General features: G+C 35.7%; 2 protein-coding genes across 2 annotated transcripts; both read right to left on the bottom strand.

Annotated features, from left to right (window-relative positions):
- Positions 1-261: 261 nt before the first annotated feature.
- Positions 262-3,710, bottom strand: LOC100930180 (olfactory receptor 56A1-like). The gene is made up of 2 exons (XM_003766766.2): positions 3,450-3,710; positions 262-957 (listed from the first exon to the last, which is right to left on the bottom strand). The coding sequence occupies exons 1-2, from the start codon at positions 3,696-3,698 to the stop codon at positions 262-264; spliced, it is 945 nt and encodes a 314-aa protein (XP_003766814.1). The 5' UTR covers positions 3,699-3,710.
- A 16,079-nt stretch (positions 3,711-19,789) lies between these two features.
- Positions 19,790-20,734, bottom strand: LOC100916285 (olfactory receptor 56A1-like). The gene has a single exon (XM_031957286.1). It carries the CDS (start codon positions 20,732-20,734, stop codon positions 19,790-19,792), a length of 945 nt encoding a protein of 314 aa, XP_031813146.1.
- Positions 20,735-21,733: the final 999 nt, after the last annotated feature.

Genomic DNA, 21,733 nt, shown 5'->3' on the forward strand with positions numbered 1-21,733 from the left:
ATATAGATCTCCTGTGGACAAAGAGAAAAAGACAATCAATCACAGGATTTCTGTGGATTTAATTGCAGTTTTAGCACATAGCAATGCATATGGTCATTGCTCCCATTCTCTCTGAGTTGACAATGATGATAAAAGTCATAGTGAAAGTCAGGTGGAAGAGTCATGGTCAGATGAGAATAAAGGAATAGAGTCTACAGATTTGACCCTGAAATATTAAAAGAGGTCCCTAATACCTAGGAGCATGAACTTTAGTCTGGATCTTCATTTTTGATAATGCAACAATTTCAAGATGCCATGCTTAATCTCCTGAGTGCGAACTCCATAGACAATGGGGTTGAGGGCTGGTGGAATGAGGTGGTGTAGGACATTGAGAAGAATGGGCACATCAACAGGCACCTTCTTGCCAGCTTTATTAGTAAAGATGACAACAAGTAAAATTGTATAGAAGAAGAGGATGAGGATTAGGTGGGATCCACAGGTACTCCGAGCCTTTGTGGCTGCTCCTCTAGACTGTAGCCTCAGCACAGCCCTCAAGATAAAGCAGTAAGAAAGCAAAATGAGCACCACATCAGAACCCATCAAACACCAGACACTCACAAACTGGTAGAGCTTGTTAAGACGGATATCCCCACAGGAGAGTCGAGCCACAGAAATGTTGGCACAGATGCAGTTTTGTATTATATTTCCTGCACAGTAATTCAGCCAAGCAGCCAAGATTGGGGTGGGTAGTGTGATCAGTAGGTTGCGGAAGATAATGAATATGGCAGCCTTGACTACAAACTGCTCAGTGATGATGGATGGGTAGTGCAGGGGATGACAGACAGCAACATAGCGGTCATAAGCCATGATGAGAAAGGTGGAGGATTCCATGGGCAGGAAGGAATTCATGACAAACATCTGTATGAAGCAGCCTGTGAAGCTAATGGACCTCATATTGAACCAGAAGATGATCAAAACCTGAAAGGAAATTCATCTTTAAATGATGTTCTATTTTGATGCCAATAATAAGTCAGGAAGTCATAGTAACTCCTTCTTATCCATTAGATTAATCCAACACTACATGTAGATATATTCTTACCTTACTTTGCCTTTTTCCTTGATATGTCACCTTAACCCCATGCAGTTCACTCTTCTCTCTCCTTTTCATCTGACAGGTTAATTCCCATCCTTTTGACTTACTTTTTGTCCCTCCACTATTGCGTTCTTCCCTTTACTATACCTATCAATATTTATCATCCTTTTCAAAAGCCAACTTCCAATTTAACCATATTGAGAAGTTTTCTGAATTTCAACACTTTTATTGCCCTGTAATAAATTTTCTACTCTCTGTGAACATATGACCTATATTCCTGGCATCATAATATTGGAGGCTGCAAGAACATTCAAAATTTAGTCCAACTCCAATGTCAAATTTTACTATTGAAAAAAACAGGCAGGGTGGAAGACTTCCTTGAGGAATCAATGGTATCGTTATGAGAAGTGTTAAGGTAGTATGAAAGACAATATGATACAGTGCAAAACTTCTTATAAGATGGGTCACAACCCCATATAAGGTCATGTAACTTACTGTGGAAGGTCATGAAATTAAGATTAATTATCAATAAATGTTTGATTTGTATATCTGTTTTATATACCTGTATACCTAAGGTTGTGTAAAAATTTCTCTGGTAAAAAAGGATGGTGAATGTAAAAAGTTTAAAAAGAGCTAATATAGTCAATGGAGAGCTGATCTCAAAGTCTGATAGAAAAAGTTCTTAGTCCCATGTCTGACACATATTTATTTTATTACAGTAAGTAAATCCAAACCTCTAAGTGCTCTAGGAAATGCTTTGAGATTTATATTGCAATGAAAGTGATGCAAAGATTTGATCACAGGGATACTAATTCCAAAAAAGGTGCTCTTCCTTTTCTAGTACCTTATATTCCTAACATTATGGTTAACAGTGAAATAAAAATGTTCTTTGTTGATATTACTTTTCTATTTCTCTTTCTTTGAAATGAGTATATTGAGAGTCAGGGAATGACATAGGATGAGGGAGGAAAGAGAGTAAAAATACAGCAAATGTCTTTAAACATTGTAACAACTATTACTGGGGGACAAGACATTTTCTTGGCCACAGAAGGCAGAAATGGGAGTAATATCTAAGTCTGGAAAAAGCAAATCTTGACTTGTTGTAGGGGGAAAATATTCTAGCAACTAAAGCTATACTAAAGTTAAATTTATTGCTTTGGTCTGAGAAGAAAATTCTACATTAGTGAAAGTATTCTATCAACAAAAGAATGACCATTTATAAATTATATTATAAAGGAGATGCTTTTTCATATGAATTAGGGAAAATATTTTGCAAATTTTAGAAAGTGAATATAAAAATAAATATTGACAATTTTTCAATAGATCAAATGCAATGTACTAGATAACCACTGAAGTCCCTTTTAAATCACCAACTCTCTGATTCTTTAAGTATTACATTACCTTTTTCTGGTTTCTTAAGACAATAATTTGTTTTCATGCTGTTTTTTATTCAGCTCTAGGCTCCAGAAACAGTGGTGAGAGCTCTGGGTCATGTGACCAACCAAATGGATGGCTAGATATTTTCTCTGATCCTCACAGCCTCTCAGATCTCTTCAAAAGAAATTATACTTTAAAGCCAAATCAAATTCAACTATTTCAATAATTTAAGAGTGAAGTGCAACATACTTTAGAGCAGCTCAAACTAAATTAAAATATAATTAAGAAATATATCATAAAACATTTTTAAATATTATTAATATCCTTAATGATAATGTGTAACTTGTTAAGGCATAAGGTCAATTATGCATGTTTTAGTGGACACTCATTCTGTGTGAATTTGAGCCCTTTGATCTAAGAAATAAAGAACCAAAAAGGCATCTTAAAAATTCAAGACCTAATATAAAATTGTATCTAATTTTTCCTGCCTTCTTAATTTTATGACTTTTAAAAGTATTGTTTCTAAAATGGGATGGCTGTCTCTGAAGAAAAGGGGAAAAGCTAGTGAGGTAAACTGTGATTATATAAAAACCAAAACATCAAAAAAATTATTATAAGAAATAATGTTGATAAATAAATATGTGAATTTCAGGATAATGTAAAACGATGAAACTTAGAAATGAAGTCAAGTGATGACTTCAGAATTGGTAACAGCCATATGAATACCTAAAACATGGATGAACACTAGGGATATGGATGATATTGTCAGTGGTGGAATTACAGTAGTGGAGTAGGAATGAAAGAATGAATGATTATAGGGAAGAGAACAATTAAATGACTGTGGGGAGAATAGTGACAGTGATCTTAAAGATTTTGGTAATATTGCAGATTCTTGAGATCTGTGGTGAGAAAAAACTTTGGGAATGACAGTGAGCCATGTTGGCATTGTATGTCAGGAAGATAATGATCTGTGGAATAGTTGACAGATCAAGGGCCTTACCTTAGGAATGACAGTTAAGCAAAGGATGACATCCAAGAGGGAGAGGATGGCCAACAGGTAATACATGGGCTCATGCAGAGAAGCCTCCCGATGGATGGCCATCAATAGCACCATGTTAGCCCCAAGAGCCAACACTAGCAGGGGAGTCAGTGGTATTGACAGCCAATGCTGTGTGTCCTGCATCCCTGGGAAGCAGATCATCAAGAACTCAGTCACTTGGATTGAAGAGCTGTTGATTGACAAGGTCATGGCTGGTGAGTAGATTGGAGCTTGGCTGAAAATAAAAAGTAATTTAATCTTTGGTTGCCTAGGCAGCTAAGAAAAGTAATAGAAAGAGCACTGAGCCTAGAATCAGGAAAATGTTAGTTCAATAAAACTCAGAGATTTACTAACAATATAGCCTGGTCAAATCACTTAATTTCTATTTGCCTCAACCGAAAAAATTGGGATAACAGCAGTACCTAATTGGACCTAGTAGTACCTGCATAGTGAATTTAATGAGATATCTATAAAGTGCTTAGCATAATGCTTGGCATAGAGTAGGGGTTATATAAAAGTTTATTCTCTTGGTACGACTGCTACTTCTTAAAATTTGAACAGATACATAAATCTTATTTTTTTCTTTCCTGTCTTCTGCTAAGAATAAGGAAAAACTGTAACAATGCAATGTCATAGAAAACAACACACTGTCTCAACCCAGTTCTCCAAGGTGGGTTCTTCTTCTCTAGATAATGTTTTTTTCAGAAATATTATACAGGGATTGTCATTTTAGGTAAGATTGGGTGACTAGAACCTTTCCAATATTGGACTCTAAGATTTTTCAGAGATTCTTACAACTCTTTTCTTGCTCCTCTCTTTTTATCCTTTCTCTAATATGAGTGAGATTGTATAAGACAGAAGAGAAGAGGTCCAGGCCATTCAAAGGTTTGGAATATCCAAAGATAAAAATCAGAATATGAGTACTGATCTAGCAAAGGATAATGAGAAGAAATAGTGAGACAAATAAGAGAACTAAAAGGTTAATATCATGAAAAGAGGTAGGAATGGAGATTTAAAAGGAGAGAATAGTCTATCTCATCAAAGGCTGCAAAAAGATCAAGAAGGATAAGAACTGGGAAATGGTCTTTAGATTTGGCCATTATTACAGGAGATCATTGGAAAATCTGATAAGGGAAGTTTCTGCTTTGTTGAGAGTTGAGTTCAGAATTCAGATTAATGAAGAATTGAAAAGAAAGCAACTACAGGAAATAAATGATCACAGACAAGGTAAAAGAAAACATGACACATAAAGAAAATGGAGGCTATTCTAAGATCATATGCAAGGCACTCATCACCTTTCTCGAAGGTCTGAGACCCAGTTCAGTTTTCCATGATATTCTGTTTGAAGATTTGTATTAAGCAAGTAATTAATTGTATACAAAGAGGTAAAAAAGTTAACTTGATAAGCTTTCTAGTGAGTTCAGCTCCAGAAACACTGGAGACTCAGTGTTGATGCTGCTAGAATCCCTATTTTTCCATATGTCCACTCTCAGTTGTCTGGTGCCCTTCTAGTCTTTACTTCTCCCCACCCAAATTGCTATCAGAGTCTTCATGTTCATTAGGGAATCAAGGACTGATGATATACCAAGCATACAAATGAAGCAAACTTTTTTAAGAAATGACCTAGAACAGAGTTTTCAATAGAGTTATAAATTGAAACAAGGAAAAAAAATCACATTCATTTTTGTTCAACTGATTAAAATTAACATTTCTTTCACTAATTTAACTATAGATATAGATATTCCCAAGGCAACCTTGACACAGAAAAAAATTTAAGAATGCCTAAAGTTGAGGGAAGTTACTTCAAGAATAGAATTTTAGGCAACAGTCCTTGATTGGAAGAGGCAGAAAGTAATAACACATTTTAACCACACTCTATTTTTTTCTAATTGCATTATAGGAACAAGTATTTGTCCTTTTTCTAAGTGGAGAAGAAAGGAAGAAATTATACATATCAGAGTTAAAGGTATTAATGAATTTAATAAATTAATAAAAACAACAAACGGGTTGGGATGAGAATAAAACCAAGAAGACTCTAACTGTATGGCTAGAGAAAAGACTGAGGGAGCCAGGTAGTAAATTATTGCAAAACAAGTTAAAAACGTCTCCACCTCTCAACACCCAATGTTTTGTCAATTTCCCTCAGAATTCTACTGCATCCCCATCCCTCTCTGATCCCAAGACCCTGTGTCTACGACCATGAGGGGGACAAATTCAGGAAGCGATCAATCAAATAAGGTTAGTTTGTAGTCACTTTCTCTCACATGCTCTCACATGAAGATTGTATGCTAATTGTCCTCCCCAAAGGACAGTGATCTTCAGTGTCTTAAATCTAGGTAATAAACATTAAAAGAGAGAAGTATGTTGATGTTTGCTCTCCCAGTCCTAACCCACCACACTTTTTCAGGCTTTCTTTAAAGGGCGATAACAGTGAATAGTGATGGGCTTACGGTCACACTTTGGATCTTTTTTCAGACACTCTTTTAATGATTCTAAGGGAGTCAGACTTAATGGTCCCTATGATTTCTTATACCCAGCTGTTAAAAATTTACCAACACAATACTGGATAGGACATTTGTTTGGGGTGGTTGGGACAATAATAACTGATGATAGAGAATATAGAGCTTCTAAATTCTTATTTTGCTTCTTGTCTCTCTGTACTGGAAAGGGGAAAAATGACAGTTGATGCCTATAATAAACATGGAGCTAGTTTTTAAAAAAGTATATAGTTGCTCTGGAATTGAAGTTATCTGATGCAGATGAACTATATTCTTGGATACTCAGCAATATTTGAAAGATCTTGGGAAAAAGAAAAAAGTACTACCAGATTAGAAAAGGGTACTGTCCTGATTTTCAAAAAAAAAAAAAAAAAAAAGGAAAGGACTGAAATTTCAAACTACAGTTCAGTGATCTTAAACTTTAAATACAAACAAACAAACAAAATACACCTAAGGAAAAATCTAGAATACTAAAGAGATATCTATTTGATATAAGAGAGGGCTTTTATTGTATTTTGGTAAGTAATGAGGAGAAGGTTAGTTTTAGAATTATAATAATAATGTATCAAAGAAAAAGAAGAAAATGAATCATTTAAAATAAACAGATGTGAATAGAAGAAAATTCATAGGTGGATACAGACATGTAGGGTAATGTTAGTATATTACTATGTTAAATTTGAATTTTTTTTAAAACAACCTCAAAATCTAAGTAGTGGAAAAAGCAAACTATACAACAGGAATTCAGTTTCACATATAATGTTTTTATTTTTCCTTGTATATTGAAATATTGTTGATATAATTATGTTCATACTGAAAAATAAAAAAAAAATTAAGTAAATGTCCTTTGCTTTACTATAGTGGCAGTTAATTTATTTCAGTTTGGATGGCAAAAGCTCTGGAAATAGGTGCTTATTAGCTATGGATTATATTAGCCAATTACCTGTTGAGTACTCAGAATTCAGAGTCAGAAGGAAGCTAAGTTAGGGGACCAGTATAACATGTTTATAGTACATTGTAAGGAAAGAACATGTGAAAAGAATTTTAGATATTTTAAAAAGATATTCGATCAAGGATTAAATGTTATCATCTGCCTATATTCAGGGACCTGAAAGAGGAATAAGAACAAGTTAGCAGGAGTGGTCAGAGAGATCAAAAGAGAAATGAGACAGCCCAGAATGACAGAAAACCAGGAGAAGACAGCAGTGTTAAATGTTGTGGACAGGTCAAAGTAAAGAAAGTTACAGAAAAGACCACTTGTTTTGATGATTAAAGATTCACTAGTGACTTTTGAAAGAACAGATTCAATAGAGAATAGGGCAGACTGCCCAATTTCAAATGTTTGAGGAGTGAGGGAGTGAGTGGTGGAAAAAACAGTCAGGAAGTGCAGACCAACCTTGAGAAATTGGACAACAGAAAAGAGAGAATTAGTTGTAGCAGAAGAGAACAAGACTAATTTTACTAAAACCTCAAATTTAATAAGTAAATTGTCAGAAATTTTCAAACACTCAGAGGAGCAATGTCATTGATGTCTAAAATACATTTCTTCTACCTTTTCTTCAGATCAGAATCATACTGTGAGTGACATATAATCCAGGCTCACTAGGAGCTCTTTGTTTCTGTTATGCTATTTCTGAGTTTCTTTATAATATTTCTTTCAGGAGTTGGTAGCATCCAATAAGCCATTCAGTATAACTGGTAACCTCCAACAAAGGCCATGGCTTCAAGGAAAAGAGTACAATATGATGATACCAGATAAGCCATTTTCTTTTTTTTTTAATCACTTTTTTCTACCTCATAGGAAAACAAGTGAATCCTAGGGAAAAAAAGAAAAATCCACAGTCAGTTTTCATTTACCCCAACAATGGATGTGAACAGTGGTATATATATGCCAAAATAATGATAAGCAAATTGGATAGGCATATAAAACCTACTTTTATATCTGATGTTGGGAACACTACAAGGGTTTTTGTTTTTGTTTTTTAAGCAACTGAAATTTTATCACTAAAAGTATGTTTGGCCAAGGCTAATATTAAAATTGGTTCACCCTCCTTAAATATTCAAAAACTCAATGGGAGAGGAAGATAGTTAAGAGTACTGCCTGGCAAGAAGGAAGCTACCTCAGGCTTATGATGAGGTACCTCTGCAGGCAGATGATTGAGAGCTGACCTTCATAACTTTTATCCAATCTTTTCTTCTTTAGCTCTAACCATATCTTCATCTCTTTACTCTTTTTAGACTTCTATTTCCAAATTTAAATAAAGATGTGCTTTTCCTATACTGTGGTATGTATCTCTAATTACACAGTAGAGGAAGAGATCATTGAACTTTGTCACTGCATTACTCGAATACACAAGTGTTATGCTTAGTTCTAGATACCATTTTCAGTAATGACTTCAACAAACCATAGCAGGTCCTGAGGAGGAAGACCAGAAAGGCAAGGAGTCTAGAGACCATGAAGGTCTCTTGACAAAAATAAGGATATTTAATTTGTAGAAAAGAAGATTTGAAGAGGGCATCATAGTTGTATTCAAGGATTTTGGAGGGCATGTTGGGCCTTCAGTGAGTATGATCTCTCCCAGAAAAACCCTAGAATCTTACAAGGAAAGGCTTTTACCCAACTAGTATAGGGTGTTAACAAAACCAAAAGCAGTTTGAAGCCCCTGCAAAGGGCACATGTACCGGCTCTTTAAACAGTCCTTTCAGAATTTACTTGCCTGGGAGCTATATGAGGGAATGCAGGAGTCAGGAGTTGGGGAATTAAAGTTGCCCTGGTCAGAGGCAAATAATCAGCAACATGGGCATCTGATCTGTAAGCCTCTTCCCTTCACCTGAAGTGAATTCCCCTTCATTTAAGAAACAGAAACCTCTCTAGGTCCATGGACAAGTGGCAGTTGTCATTTTCTCTGCATACTTAATGGAGAATTGTTTGGCTGTCAGAAATCCCCTTTCTTTCCATATAGCCCCCATGATCATGCAGCACATGAAAAATGCATTTGAAGTCAGTATAAATCTTTGATACATAAGCAAGGGGTCTAGGATTGGGGTTCCAGAGACCCCAAGGACCTAGCCCTGCCTTTCATCAATATACAGTGTAAAAGGTTCTAAGCTGATTAATTTAGCTGTCAAGGTCCTAAAATTAATTAATTAATTAATTTAAAAGACCTTAGCCTAATCAGGGCATAGTAAGATTGTTTATTTCCTCTCAGTGAACAAAAGGGAAAATGGGAGTGATCCCAAATACTTGGGCAAAGTAGGCCTTCAGATAAAGAAACTCTAGTCCCAGGGACCAAGACTTAAAGATGTTATAGCAGACTACTGGGCTTATATCCCAAAGAGATACTAAAGAATAGAAAGGGACCTGTATGTGCCAAAATGTTTGTGGCAGCCCTGTTTGTAGTGGATAGAAACTGGGAAATGAATGGATGCCCATCAATTGGAGAATGGTTGGGTAAATTGTGGTATATGCATGTTATGGAATATTATTGTTCTGGAAGAAATGACCAGCAGGATGAATACAGAGAGGCCTAGAGAGACTTACATGAACTGATGCTAAGTGAAATGAGCAGAACCAGGAGATAATTATATACTTCAACAATGATACTGTATGAAGATGTATTCTGATAGAAGTGGATTTCTTCGACAAAGAGATCTAACTCGGTTCCAATTGATCAAGGATGGACAGAAGCAGCTACACCCAAAGAAAGAACACTGGGAAATGAATGTAAACTGTTTGCATTTTTGTTTTTCTTCCCAGGTTATTTTTTACCTTCTGAATCCAATTCTTCCTGTGCAACAAGAGAACTGTTTGGTTCTATACATATATATTGTATCTAGGATATACGGTGACATATTCAACATGTATAGGACTGCTTGCCATCTCGGGGAGGGGGTGGAGGGAGAGAGGGGAAAAGTCAGAACAGAAGTGAGTGCAAAAGATAATGTTGTAAAAAAAAATTACCCAGGCATGGGTTTTGTCAATAAAAAGTTATAATTATTAAAAAATAAATAAATAAAATTCAAAACCAACTAAAAAAAAGAGGTAGAGAGAGAGAGATGTTATAGCAGCAACCAGAAAGTCCTCCAGGGCTGAGCTGCAAATTAAAATATCTATATACTTGTATTTTATTTTATATCTTCCACTGACCACTTGCTTTGATTATAGAAATTTGCTATAAAAGGAAAAATCAGGGACATGATTTACTTAAAGCAGTTTTACTTCAAGTAATAGGTAATTTTTAACAATTCCACTTTAAATAAGACTCAGGAATAATCAGGTGGGTTCTCATTCAAAAGAACACTACTAGAAAATTGAATCAGAAGGATCCTACCTTCAGCAGAGTCCAAAATTGTCCTTCTAATTCATTCCCAGATATTAACTTCCACCTGTAATAACTTCTTCCAAGTAGCTTATGGCATATTCCTTTCAGATAGTGGATCACTGGCTTGATGTTCTATCAGACTGTCATACCTGAATTTAAAACTCCAAAATAAATGTCAGCTGCAGTCCCAAGAGACTTTATCTCCTACAGCAATTATCACTAATCAAAGCTTCAGATGAATCTAACTCTCAAGGATCACAGTAAGAGATTCATCCTAGAAAGTTCACTGCTTATGCAACTTATCTTTCATGTCTAAGTAAATGGTTCTAAGTTCAACATTATACAGATCATTTTGCTTTTAAAATACCCAAAACATAGACAAATTCTAAATTGTATATTGTCCATAACAGAAACATTTTCAAAGGGACAAAGGCAAAAACTATTATTCTTAGAGTCCCTTTAAATAAGGATCCAGTTTTTAAATTACTAGATACAATCAATTAAAACTCATACAAAATATCCTATTTTCACATAAAAGAACCTTTAAAATTTAACATTAATAATCTCTTTATTCTTAAAAAAATTAAACTTTTGGAAATAATCCTATTAAATTATCAGATCAGGCTAAAATTCTGGTCTGGGTTTTTTTGTTATCATATTCCTTAAAAAGAAGACCATTATGTAATGGTCTGAAGACTGATGGGATATCTTAGTAGAAATAAATTGCTTTCAGAAAACTTACGGTTCGAGCAAACCTCTTAGAATTGCTATAGACTTGAAAAATAAAAATAAACCATTCAGTTATTAACACCATGTAAATGTAAGCTGTTCCTATAAGCAAATAATGTTTCAATCATCAAGGAGCTGCAATTTGTGAAAAAGCTGCTGCACCACACTTAATGAGGGAGAGGGGGAATTAGGTTATCACTTGACAAGGCCCTTTCCATGTGGTCGCCCTTCCCCCCACTCCACATGGCATTTCTCCCAACTTCACCATACTTCCCTCCCTCCACTTCTCACAGCTAACCTTTTTTAGGGTGCCAAATCCTCCAGGATCCAATCTGCCAGCCAAAGACAGACCCCAATCTCATGGGGTATCTCCTTTCCCCTGGCAAATGGCAGATACTTCATTTAAACTATTAATTGCTTTTGCAAATCAATCTTTTTTGTCCTTTGTTTTTAAATCACTTTTTTAACTTTAAACTTTAAGATTACCAATTTAATATCTTTGAACCAAATTTCATAAAACTTATACATATATCCAGCAGAGCTGACAAAATTTTTAAGGTATAACTCATAATTTACAAAGTACCCAATACTTCTAGAAAGCAACATACCATCTAATTAGATCAATAGAAACAGAACCTCCTCTAAGGTAACTTTTGACTTAAAATTCAATCAAATATAGCTTTAAATTCCCAATAATATAAAACTATTTTTGCTATCATATCTCAAATAACAAATTTCACTAACGTGATTAAACATAGTTTCTTTCTCTCCCTCTGGCCCAACTTGGTCTGCTGCAGTCAAGGAACGAAGAAGGAAAAGAAAAATACTGTCTTCATTCTCTGTACAATCTTCTTCCTCCAGAAGGTTCCAATTTAATTGAAATGCTTTGGAATTTTGAAAAGACCAATTGCCAGATTCCTGATCATTATTCTCGGACCTATCCTGAAGTTCCAAGTTTGGCCAGAGCTGGAACCTACAGGAAACTCAGACCTTTCTCTCTTTTTTTCCCCTAACAAATTCTAGCTCATAGAACAGACATGACAAAGACATTCTGCACAAAGACACAAACACATACAAAAATTATTTGGAAAAGACCATCTCTTCCCCACTTTCCCACATACAACAGAAATATCCAAGGACACTTTCTTTTTTTTCCTTTTTGCTCTGAAGATTTGAGTTGGACTGCGCCCCCTCTCAGAGCATCCAATCTCATCGACCTGGTCTCCAGCAAAATGCACAGTCGACCCCCCCAAAGGGTGACTTGGAAGACCATGGTAGGAAAGAGTTGCCTGCCTTCCTGGCCAACCAAAGAGTGTCCCCTTCCTGTGCCATTAACAGAACCCCTTTCCTGGTCCTCACATCCAAGATCATCCAAGACTTGATGATCCCAGGGCCACCTAAGGACAATTCAAGGACACATTGACAGACAGTGCCTCCATGGATTACACATGCATAAGTTACTTGGATCTCTCTTACCTGAGCTTCATCTTCGAAGACTTGTGTTTGCTTTTTGTTTGTATCTGAGTGTCTCTCCTAAGCCCATTCTTCACAGAAAGGGAGACTGAGAGTCTGATCTCAAGGTTGGTCAGAGAAAACCTAACCTGGTACCTGCCTTGAATTAGGATCCCAGCCACCTCTCTGGGAAGCCATAGATCCAGGACAAGGCTCGATAAATTGTGTGGGATGTGTGCTGGATTCCTTTTCCCAAATTACCTAATCAGAGACATCTTCAGGTACAAAGAGAAAGCATTTATTTAATTCCTGCAGGGAGAGGCTCAGACACACACCTGGGAACCATCCCAACTCCCACCATGTGTCCCTGGAACCTGTCCAGCTTCTGGCTTGTCCAAGGTTTAAAAGACAAAAGACCCAAGCTTTTTCATTGGATAGACTAAAAGAACGTAACCATCCTTGATCAATGGTCACCAATGTTGTCTGCCTCCCACATGTCACATCACTTCCTGGACCTTCACTAACTTCTTGCATCCCAGAGTTTAAGGTTCATCCCTCTAGAGATCATGTGACACCCCCCCAAGGTCCCACCCAGACCCAAAGTTTAAAGCCCAATCTCCCAGTTCTGGGAACAGGGATCATGTGACTTCTTGAAAGTCAAGGCTCAATTGAGTATAGGACCTAGTCTCATAAACTTGAGAAAACTTCATCCAATCAGTTCCATTCAGGACCACTGCATTTTTGTGAAGAGACTTGCATAGTTCAATGAAACTGAAGAAAGAAACAGCATAGCACTCCTGTGTCTTTGCCAAGAAAACATTATGGACAGTAGTAAAATAACAAAAGAGATGACATTGTAAGATAAAAACCAATGGATCAGAAGATGTTCAATATGCTACTCAGGAAGAATAGAGAATAACTATTAGTAGCTATACTTATGTGGTAGCTGGGCCAAAGCAGAAAGGAAGCTTAGCTGTGAAAATATCTGGAAATTAAAGAAAGATCCAAATCTGTACAGATCAATGTTATGAACCAAGAGAACTCAAAGTTGGTCAAACAAAGGATGAAAAGAATAAACATTGACATCTTGAGTGGTTGAGTGATTGTTGTCCTTTGTTCTCAAAGAGGACAAAAATGGCATCAATATGTTGAGTCGATCAGACAGATATGAGTTGGAAATGCTCTGCCACAAGTTGGACACAAATAGTTCCTATGATCATTTAAGGTGGTTTTTCTAACTTTGTGCATCTCAATTTCTTCTGAGCTAAGTGAATTCTGCTTTGTTCATAGTGTATACCACCTTCTCTGATGAGGGTACACCATGCTGGGTGGTCCTGTGCTGGAGTCTCCCATGTCATACAATTGATTCTAAAGTTCTTAAGCATTATGTTGAGAGTATCCTTGTATTGTTTTTTCTGACCACCTTGTAAGTGTTTGACCTGTGTGAGTTCTCCATAATTTTTTTTGGCACATTTGGCATTCCAACAATATGACCAGTCCAATGGAATTGTACTCTCTGCAGTACAGTTGGAATGTTTGGTAGTTTGAGAAAGGACCTCGGTATCTGCATCTTATCCTGCTAGGTGATCTTTCAAATCTTCTATCATGGGTGATTTTAATTCAGATGATCTTTATATATAGCCCTTTAGGAAAAAATTCCTTAGAAAAAATGAAGTTGCCTTCATAGTAAATAAAAATGTGAGAAAATCAATACTAGTATATAATCTGAAAAATGACATAATGATTTCTGTCCCAATCCAAGGCAAACACTTCAATATCACAGTAATTCTAGAGTGCAACCAAAGAGACCAAAGTTGATAATGAAGACTTAGAACATCTTCAAGAAATAACACCAAAAATTGTCACATTCTTCATAGGGGACTGATGTATAAAGTAGAAAATCAAAAGATAATTGGAATTAACAGACAAGTTTAAACCTGGAATACAAAATGAAGCAAGGGAGAGACTAATAGAGGTTTATTGAGATAACTACCTGGTCATAGAAAACATTTTTTTTCAACAACTCAAAAGGCAACTCTACACATAGACATCACCTGATGGCCAATATAGAAATCAGACTGATAATCTATTTTGAAGACAAATATGGAGAAGCTCTACATAGACACATAATAAAGACCTGGACCCAAATGTGGCTCAGATTATGAGCTTCTTAGAACAAAATTCAGACTTAAATTGAAAAAAATAGGGAAAACCATCAGATAACAGAGGTATGACTTAAATGACATCCCTTATGAATATAAAGTAAGGTGATGAACTGATTTAAGGGATTGGATTTGGTACATAGAGTGTCTTAAAAAACCATAGATAGAGATTTATAATAACATACAGGAGGCATTCAAAAAAGAAAAATAAACATTCCAAAGACAATTAGAGTTAGAAGTAGATATGGGGGAGAAATGAAGACATTACTGATCTTAAAGTAGAGATTATGGGAGGTGCAAACCAATCAAAGGAAGGGATCAAAGGTTCAGACAATACTTCTGGTGGCATAAATTCAATACTAAAATGAACATCTAGAGTGAGGAAGCTTCTATGACATGATAAAGTCCAGAGGGGAACTTAGACAGGTGTAGAATATGCTATGGAATATTATTGTTCTATAAGAAACGACCAGAATTTATAAATGTTTACACATATTGGATTTAACATATATTTTAACATGTTTAACATATATTCAATTGCTTGACATCTAAGGGAAGGGGTAGGGAAAAGGAAGGGAAAATCTGAAACACAAAGCTATTCAAGGCTCAATGATGTCAAATTATCCATACATATGTTTTGAAAATAAAACGCTTTATTAAAAAACAGAATTTGAAAATGGAAAAAGATATACATAAATTGATTGAAAAAAGAACTCAAAATAAAACTGGTCAAATGATAAAGGAGGTATAAAAACCCACTGGAAAACAATTCCTTAAAAATCAGAATTGGATAAGGGAAAGCTACTAATATCATAAGACATCAAGAAGTAATAAAAATAAAATGAAGTTTTTTAATTGATGAAAATGTGTAATATCTCACTGGAAAAACAACTCACCTAGAAAATAGATTGAAAAAAGGTAATTTAAGAGTTATCAAAAAGAGATAATTTAAGACCATGATCAAAAAAAGATCCTGAACATCATGCTTCAAGAAATTATCAATAAAAACTGCCATTATATTCTAATATGATAGGGGAAAATAGAAAATGAAAGAATTCACTGATCACCTCCAGAAAACACAAACTTCCAGAAATAGTATAACCATAGTCAGGATAACACAAAATTTAGCAGTTTCCACACTAAATGACTGGAGAGCTTGGACTATGATATTCTGGATGGCAAAAGAGCTAGGATTACAACTAAGAATTACCTATCTAAAAAAATTAATATATACCTTAGAGCAGAAACTAGCTATTCACTGAAATAAAGTCCTTTCAAATATTCCTGCTGAAAAGTCAAAAGTGAATAGAAGACTCAAGAGAAACATAAGAGAAATCATAAGGGATTTAATGAGGTCAAATTATCATATTCTCATATGGTAAAATGATACTTATAACTTCTAAAAACTTTCTCATTATTAGGACATTTAGAATACATATACATAAAGGGCACAGGCATGAATTGAATATGATGAAATAATTTTCTTAAAAAAATAAAATTAAGGTGTGAGAAAGAGAAATGCACTAGGAAAAGGGAAAAGAAAGATAGGATGGGTTAAATTATCTAACATAAAGGAGAGATGAAAGAGCTTTTACAATGGATGAAAAGATGGAATGAGGAGAGCATGTGACCCTTATTATCATCAGAATTGGCTAAAAAAGGACTAACATGTGTACACATTCAGTTGAGTATACCAGTTTTATACCCAATTGGGTAGAAAAATCTATCTTAACCTATAGGAAAACAGAAAGGGGAATAGAATAAAAGAAACAAGGGCTAATAAAAGGGAGGGAAGATTGAAAGAGGTGGTTTTTAAAAGGAAAACACTTTTGAAGATAGACTAGATAAAAGGTTATGGAGAGAAGAATAAACAAGGACAAAATATTAGGAAGAAAATAGTTACTAAAAACTGTGAAAAAAAATTTTATAGCAAGTTTTCTTGCTAAAGCTCTCATTTCTCAAATGTCCAGAGAACTGAGTCAAATTTCTAGAAATGAGGACCAATTACCCAGTTGAAAAACGTTCAAAGGATGTGAATAAGTATTCTTCAAAAAAATTACACATAAGTTTGTATCAAAGATAGTGGCATCAAAGAATTGGAAATTGAGGAGATGCTCACCAATTGGGGAATGACGGAACAAACTTTTATTTATGACTCAGATGAAACAATACTGTAATATAAGAAATGATGAGCAGTATGCTCTTACAAAACCTGGAAAGAATTTCAGGAATTGAAGCAAAGTGAAAAGAACAGAACCCTATCAGCAGTACATACAATTATCAAAGGCCTATTCTCAGTAATAGAATGATCTATTAAAAAAAAAATTGAAGGAAGAATAATAAAAATGTTAGCCATATCCAGAGAAAGAGTTGATAGAGACTACATAAAGATTAAAGCATACTTTTTAAACTTGTTTCTGTTTTCTTTCACAATGTGACTTAAATGGAAAAATCTTTTGCATAATTGCACATCTATATCTGTAGAGTATGGCCTAACTCCCTGGAGGGCTTCAGGGGCAGCCAGAGTCAGGATGAATTAAAGTCCTTGGTCTTTAGGTGGAGAAGTGAAGGATATAGGCAAGCTGCCATGAGGCTTGCCAAAGATTTCTCCTGGATTCTGGAATCTAGAATCTCCACCCTCTCTCCTCCTCATCTTGCCATCACGTGACTCTTGCCCCTTTCTTTCTCTGCCCTCCAAATCTTGCCTATGATTATCTTAACACTAAAACATTCACCAAGCATCAACAGTGAGAAGAGCCATTTATCCAAACATATGCTAATAGAGTCATTGTCTCACATTGAATAGGTAATTAACCTTAAGTGTTCAGTTGTCTGATTCAAGCATACCTTTTTGGAGTTTCAGCCCTCTACATATATCCTCTATCAAATTGTTTTCTTTCTCAGTGAGGGAATAGATAGAGTGAAGAAAAGAATTTGAACTCAAATTTTTTTAAAGCAAATGTTAAAAAAAATATATGTAATTGCTAAAAATTATAAATTATTTTTTAAAGACAATTTAGAGAAAGGATAGCAAAAGAAAGGTAGGATTATTAGAAAGAGGGTAAATAAAGCTCTTGTCAAACAATGGAGTTTTGATGGGTGTTGATTCCAGGAAACAAAGTATAGGATATTAATTTTTCCCGTTACTCTATCTCTTTTGGAAAATTATAAACCACACACCTCTCTTGACCATATTATTAGCTGCATACCTGTGGGCTAAGGACTAGAACAATGGAAACCCAATTAAAATTAGTTCAATTAGGAAATTAATGAACTAATAAGAGAATTGATGAATTGTTTGTCTTTGATAAAGTCTACATCTCTGTGAGTTGGTAATATTCACTTGCCAAATATTTTAGGGCCTCTGCTCCCAAAGAGATCATTAGAAACAAATAGAGATCACAAGTACGGTAAATTATTAATTCCAAAAAATTTACCAACAATAAATTTGGTGCCTACTATACACTAGGCTCACCAGTAGGTAAGGGATCAATTTGTCTATAGAATATGACCAATTAGAAAGTCAATTTCACGAAGTATATATTTTGTAGAAAATATACACTGATTTTTAATTTAATTTTTCCAGGGATTGATGTGATATAATAGAGTATGTCCCAGATATGAGAGGATGAGGAAGGATAAAGAATAGTTATACTTATTGCTATTTTAGCAAAAAGTCATATATAAAAGCTGATTGATATTAGTTGATTAAATGATATTGGGAAGCTAATCACTGATGATTAATATTGGATGGAAAGTACCAAAATAGGGAGCTGAACTAATGACATTAGACAAGAATCACTATGATCCTTGAGAGAGACACACAAAGTTCAGGGGTAAACTGATAATTGAGTTTAGGTTATCTGACTCTTCAGAACAATGAGAGTTATGAAAAGCACATCAGAAGATTATATATAATATAAAATTATTTCAAGGAGAAATGATTAATAACTTGTAGGATGAGGAAAGGCTTCATGGAGTAGCATCTAAACTATGTACTGAAAGATCTCAAGATTCCACATGGCATTGATAGGAAGAACATTAATAGACGATGTAGAGTCTTTACAAAGACATGAAGGAAGGAGATGGTATGCCAGTCTGTCAACATCATTTATTAAGTACTTACCAGAGCACTGGAAGTACAATTATAAGCAAATCAAAGATAATTTTGACCTAAAAGAGTTTAGATTCTACTGGAGGAAGACAATACATAAAAGGGAAAGGGTATGCAGTGAAAGAAAAAAAAACCTTGTCGGGGGACAGGGTAGAGTACTCTTGTAAATATGAGTCACCAATAAAGTCTGAAGTGAAATGAAATGATTTTTCTGGATCTCAGCTTCGGTAGGAGATTCTGGGAGGAAAGAGCAACCAGATGGAGAGGGCTTTGAGGGCAGAGGATACTCCCAATGTGAAAAGTAATTAGAGGAATGAAATGAGTTTCCAAAGTTAAGAAGTTCCTATGACATGGTAGAAAAAAGTCCTATGGAGATGAACTAGTACACATTTTAATAAGGGAAGAAAACCTATAAAAGGATAAGCATTGAGGCCAATTTGAGAGAAACGGAGGATTTAAGGCATAATAAAAAAATAAGATAGAAAAAGTAAGGGGGAACAGAAGATAGAGGACTTTCAATGACAAACTTTCTAAGTGCCAACAGTGGAAATCTAACTTGAAACAATTATCCAGAATCACCAAATCACACAGAGAGAACCATTAAACACAATGACCTTCAAGGAGAAGTAAAATCAGATATAAGAAAAAGAGGGAAAGTTGGAAGGGCCCCTGGAGAACAATAGCAGTTATTCTGGACTCAAGATAGAGGCTGGATTCCTTGCACTCAACACTGAGCAAAGATGACTCTTCATCAAGAGTGTTGGAGAAGGAGGTTCTGAAGAAGATGGCTTATGGGAATTCTGAGTTCTATTGTCTAAAACTGAGTCTAGATTCTTTTTCTTTAGACATAATAGATACTTTATCTTCTTATTGATACACAAGGAAGGAAGGAATAGCAGGAATCTAGTAAACACAGACAGATGCATATTTTAGGTTGTGATATACAGTAGAGAGGATAGCATGGCCATCCCTATTCTGTTGCTCAGTCCTCAGTCACAGCATTGGGTTAGAAGTAATTCCCATGACCTCAAACCTTCCTTTTCAGTAAGTTCTGGATCCCTTGTTTGATCTCCTTGGTCCTCACACAATAGACAATAGGATTCAGGGCTGGGGGGATGAGGTGCTGAAGGACATTGAGAAGTATCAGGATGTCCATGGGCACTCTCTTCCTGGCCACATTGGTCAAAACAACAACCAGTAAGATGGTGCTGAAGAAGAGGATGAGGATAAAGTGGAAACCACATGTGCTCAGAGCCTTGGCTGCAGCTCCCTCAGCCTTAATCCTCGGCACAGCCCAAAGAATAAAGGTATAAGAAATGAAGATGAGGATGAGGTCAGAACTGACTACAATCCAGCTAGCCACTAACTGGTAAAGTCTATTTAGGGTAATGTTGTCACAGGAAAGTCTGGGCACAAATAAGTTAGCACAAAGACAGTGCTCAATTACTTTTTTCCCACAGTAATGAAGTCTAGAGGAAAAGATGGGAATGGGTGCAGAAATGAGAGCATTTCTAGCAATAATGAATACACTAGCCTTGACCACAAATTGATCAATGATGATGGAAGGATAGCGCAAGGGGTGACAAATGGCCACATAGCGATCATATTCCATGATCATGAAGGTGCAGGACTCCATGGGAAGGAAACTGTTCATGATAAACATCTGGGGGAAACAGGCAGAGAAACTGATAGCCTTGAGATCAAACCAGAAGACAGCCAGGACCTTGGGAATAACAGTGAGACAGAGCACAATATCCAGCAAAGAGAGAAGGCTGAGCAGGTAGTACATGGGCTCATGTAGAGAGGTCTCTAATCGGATGGTGAGCAGAAGGGTAGCATTGGCAGCCATAGCCAGGAGGAAGAGCAGGCTCAGGGGCAGGGAGAGCCAATGCTGCCAGCTCTGGTAGCCAGGAAAGCAGATGAGGAGGAACTCAGAGAGTGCACCAGGCAAGCTGTTGTTGACAGGAGCCATGAGGTAGGGTATGTCTTGGTCAGAGTTCATCTGGAGTCTAGCAAATGTTGTCGTAAGAGTCAATTTATCAGCAATATGGCTGTGCCAACAGTCATCAGGCTAGGTCATAATCTCTCCTAAGCAAAACTGGCACTGCAACTCAATCTTCATGAACATTAGCTGTTCCTTATATGGGTAAATATAAATAAAATTACATTTGAGGATGTAATTTTAAATGATTAAATGTATTTTATTCAAAGATGATTGTATTTCAGTACTAAAGATGTACTTCTGTACAATAATTACATACACTTTAAACTTACCCAAACAGAGAAATTGTAAAAACTCAAGGTAAAGCTTAACTATTCAATCCAAGAATCAATAGGGAAGCTCATTGGGATTGATTTTTTAAAAGGAATATGGCTTATTTAAACTGAGTTTTAGGAAAAACTCTTTGAAAAATCTTTGGAGGATGGAAAAACTTGCAACAAGAAGATCTATTAGGAGATTCTTCTTAATGTTACTGTTATTGTCCAGTTGAGAGATGATTACAACCTGAAACACAAAAGTTGTGTGAGTAGAGAGAAGGATAAATAGAGATTAGATTAAAATTGTGGAAGTAGACATAAAAAGACTGGTCAAATGAAAGAAAAGGAATTTGAAGATTACCACCAAAGACCTGAACCTGAGTAACTGACAAGTCAATGCTGTCTTTGATAGAATAGAGAAATGTAGAAGTGTAGGTTTGAGAGAAAAGAAAACAATGAAATCTGATATTTGGATCACACCTCACCCATTCTTTCTTTCTCATTCTGAGCTCATCCTTGCTCCCATAAAACTGACAATATCTTCCTTGTAGTTTCCTCACTTGTGAGGACGTATTTTTCACTGTCCCTAACCAAGTAAAACTCCCTTTGTGTTCTCTCTTCCTTGCTTAATAATTACTTCTCTTTCTTAGTCCTGTTTCCATATCACTGGTCTATGATGATTTCTACCCAATATCCTCTAATTTTTCTCCCT

Source organism: Sarcophilus harrisii, chromosome 3, assembly GCF_902635505.1.
Source record: "Sarcophilus harrisii chromosome 3, mSarHar1.11, whole genome shotgun sequence".
Lineage (NCBI taxonomy): Eukaryota > Metazoa > Chordata > Mammalia > Dasyuromorphia > Dasyuridae > Sarcophilus > Sarcophilus harrisii.

Excerpts from the sequence above, each read along its gene's own strand:
- LOC100930180 (XM_003766766.2), bottom strand. The coding sequence starts at position 3,698 with ATGACCTTGTCAATCAACAGCTCTTCAATCCAAGTGACTGAGTTCTTG. Across the intron at positions 958-3,449 it reads GCTTAACTGTCATTCCTAAG|GTTTTGATCATCTTCTGGTT; the intron begins GTAAGGCCCTTG and ends ATTTCCTTTCAG.
- LOC100916285 (XM_031957286.1), bottom strand. The coding sequence starts at position 20,734 with ATGGCTCCTGTCAACAACAGCTTGCCTGGTGCACTCTCTGAGTTCCTC.